At 29.5% G+C, this 3,782-nt stretch overlaps 1 protein-coding gene across 1 annotated transcript; it reads left to right on the forward strand.

The window, feature by feature from the left end:
• Positions 1-2,103: 2,103 nt before the first annotated feature.
• Positions 2,104-2,761, forward strand: LOC119676350 (protein ANTAGONIST OF LIKE HETEROCHROMATIN PROTEIN 1-like). Its single transcript, XM_038087590.1, has 3 exons — positions 2,104-2,194; positions 2,249-2,351; positions 2,425-2,761. Exons 1-3 carry the CDS (start codon positions 2,104-2,106, stop codon positions 2,759-2,761), a joined length of 531 nt encoding a protein of 176 aa, XP_037943518.1.
• Positions 2,762-3,782: the final 1,021 nt, after the last annotated feature.

A 3,782-nucleotide genomic window follows, 5' to 3' on the forward strand; every position in this document is an offset into this window, starting at 1 on the left:
AATTTATTGCAAATGTTCATTAAATAATGAAAAATATATGCTAAAAGTGATCATTTTTCGGTTGAAAGTTTCCTAATAGCGATTATTAATTTTTTCAATACAAATAACACAAAACATTGAATATAAAATTATTTTTTATTGTCATTTTCTATATTCTTATATTTATTTGAGTCCAATTATGAAAATATTATCTTATGAAAATATTAAAATGGCAACCCTGGCGATTTAGTCTCGACTTAGCCACCTCGAAAATATGATAAGGATGTGTGCGAGTTAGGCTAAGCTAATGCTAAACCAAATGGGAGATTTTTTGGGATTTTTTGCACTGCACACATTTAGCCATTTATCAACATGTATCGACACATCACTACATTATCGGCACAACTTAGAATTTCCCTCATTTAGAACGCAACTTAGCCTAATTCGCATACGACCTAAGAATCGACACATTACTACATTATCGACACAACTTAGAATTTTCCTTATTTAGAACGCAACTTAGCCTAACTCGCACACGACCCATCATATATATATTTGCTCTACTAAGGTCGTGTGCGAGTTAGGCTAAGTTGCGTTCTATATGAGGGAAATTCTAAGTTGTGCCGGTAATGTAGTGATGTGTCGATACGTGTTGATAAATGGCTAAATGTGTGCAGTGCAAAAAATCCCAAAAAATTTCCCATTTGATTTAGCATCAACTTATAGTACATTCACACTATCTCATTTAGGCGGTTTTGCTCATTATAATCACTAATAAGCATGATTTACCATACAAAGAGCTTTCATATAAATGTGCTGATTTACAATAAATCAGCTCATTTTAGACCAAAATTGTCGAATGCAACCCTTAAAAAAAAATTTCCCAGAAGGTAAATGACCAAAATTTGAAGTATCTGTCATATATTTTTAAATATAAAATGTAAACAAACAACAATTGAGCTGTAAACAAGTACACTGAGAAAGTAGTATTAAGGTCGTGTGCGAGTTAGGCTAAGTTGCGTTCTAAATGAGGGAAATTCTAAGTTGTGTCGATAATGTATTGATGTGTCGATACGTGTTGATAAATGGCAAAATGCGTGCAGTGCAATAAATCCTAAAAAATCTCCCATTTGGTTTAGCATCAACTTAGCCTAACTCGCACACGTCCTAAATACAATCTGTTTTTATTAATTGAATATATAATTAATATATAACATGTATATAAATGATTTAATATATCAATGAAATATTTAATTTTTTAGTGAGATATATTCTTAAGTGAAGTTTGTTTATTTCAGATGGATTCATGTCAATGGCAAAAAGAAGTACGTACTAGTATTTAATAAAATTTTTTGTTTTCATGAATTAAATAGGCAATACAAATTTAAATAGTTGATTTTAGATTAATTTAATTAAATATTATTTTCAGACACAGAAAATGAAGAGAAGGAGAAATGCTTGGTCGGTATTAGGCTAATACCAGGTTCGCACTATCTCATTTAGGTACTTGCTCATTTATATAAATGAGGAACCGTTCACATAATAATGAGCTCATTTATACAGCTTTTAGAACTTTTATATGTCAAAAAAGCTATAAAAGAACTTTCTTTTGTTTATAAATAAAACACAAAGAAAAATTTTGGTATTGTGTAAAATAAATATTTTAAAATGGAAAACGCAGAAAATTTAAAAAACATAATAAATAATGTGTGTGAAATTATTAATAATAGAAAGAAAGCAATTTCTGAATATCGTAAATGTCGTGTAATGCACCGAAAAAATATACTTGAAATAAGAAAAAAGCAAATAGCAATACTTTCTACAATAATTGCTAGCAACCGGAGGAAGTGCTGGACTTTGGTTAGTGCCGCCAGTAATGATTATTAAATAAATGTTAAAATTAACTTTTTTTTTCAGAAAAGAACAAAGAAATTCTGGGAAGTGGATTGCCAGAAAAATGGTCAAAATTTTTTCAAAGAAAATTTTCGCATGAGTTTGGAATGTTTTAAGGAGTTATGTGAATTATTAAAAGGACTACAGAAAAGAGATTGACTTGGCGTTGGCAAGTGCATTTGCCTGAAATTATTTTGCCAGGAGGTGTGGAAAATTCTTTCATCCTTGTACATGAATGCATTTCCATTAACAAGCGACAAGGTGAATGAGTGCATCAGAGGATTTGAGGTTCTTGGTTTTCCACAATGTTTAGGTGCAATGGGTAAGTTTTCAATTTACTATTACTGAAACATATTAATTGTAAACAACATTAAAGATGGAAGCCACATTGAAATAAAACCAGAATCTCAGAATGCTGTTGACTACTATAACTATAAAGGGTGGTACTCGATTGTTTTGTTTGCCCTCGTAGATTATAGGTAAGTATTTTATAAGTAAATAAACAACGAAATTTCAATAAACGCGTAAATATATTTTACTGTTTATTTACAGATACCGTTTTCTTTATATAAATGTTGGGTATCCTGGAAGAGTCAATGACTCTTTTATTTTTGAAAATTCATCACTTAAGAGCCAGTTAGAAAATTGTATTGCTTTAGAAGACAAAAGTAGGGTGATTAATGGTGTCAAAATAACCGTATTGATCCTAGGTGATTCTGCATTTCGATTTTCCACTAAAGTTATGAAACCATACCCTTATGATGAAAACGCTAGCATTGGTCAAAAAACTTTTAAGTTTCAGTATCAAATGACGGCAGAACAAATAAGACGATGTTTAGCTACATTTTTTAGTAAGTTTAGTAAGTTCTTAGTAAGTCCTAATATTTAACTTTGTAGCACTAAATAACTTAATCTAATTATCCTACATATTTACAACAAAAAAAAAAAAAGTACGCAACTTAATCTAAATTATAATAATATAATGATAATAATAATTATAAATTATGTTATATTATTAATAAATAATTATCGCTATTCATCGCTGGAGTCATCGTAACCAGTGAGCCGAGTATATGGAAAACCTTTTTCCATTGATGACGCGATACGGGATAAAGCAACATTGCTTTCTTCCATTAAATTCAGGAACCTTGCGTCTGTGCGTCCTCCCGAAACTCCAACACTCTGCTGTTCTTTCCTGATTTAAAATAAACAAACAAGCAAATTAATAAAAATAAATAGAAAAATTAACAAAATTACATTTAAATCTCTTTTTATTATATAAAATTACATAACATAATAAAAAACAAAACAGTTTCAATGCACAAATTATTATTGTAATTTTCAATTTCACTTATGAAATACTTACCTAAATCTTTGTGTAAAGTTGTGGACCTTCGTTTGCACTTCTAACGAAGTGACCAGAAAACCCCTATTCTGAAGTTCTGTGGCCATCTCATTGAAAATATGTGCGTCCCGTCGGGCGCCCCGTAATTGTGGCAGTCTTTCCTCCCATATTTCCAAAAAGTGCCTCTCGGCACTTTCCGACCAAGCATTTCTCCTTCTCTTCATTTTCTGTGTCTGAAAATAATATTTAATTAAATTAATCTAAAATCAACTATTTAAATTTGTATTGCCTATTTAATTCATGAAAACAAAAAATTTTATTAAATACTAGTACGTACTTCTTTTTGCCATTGACATGAATCCATCTGAAATAAACAAACTTCACTTAAGAATATATCTCACTAAAAAATTAAATATTTCATTGATATATTAAATCATTTATATACATGTTATATATTAATTATATATTCAATTAATAAAAACAGATTGTATTTAATACTACTTTCTCAGTGTACTTGTTTACAGCTCAATTGTTGTTTGTTTACATTTTATATTTAAAAATATAT

This window comes from Teleopsis dalmanni, chromosome 2 (genome assembly GCF_002237135.1).
Source record: "Teleopsis dalmanni isolate 2A chromosome 2, ASM223713v2, whole genome shotgun sequence".
Lineage (NCBI taxonomy): Eukaryota > Metazoa > Arthropoda > Insecta > Diptera > Diopsidae > Teleopsis > Teleopsis dalmanni.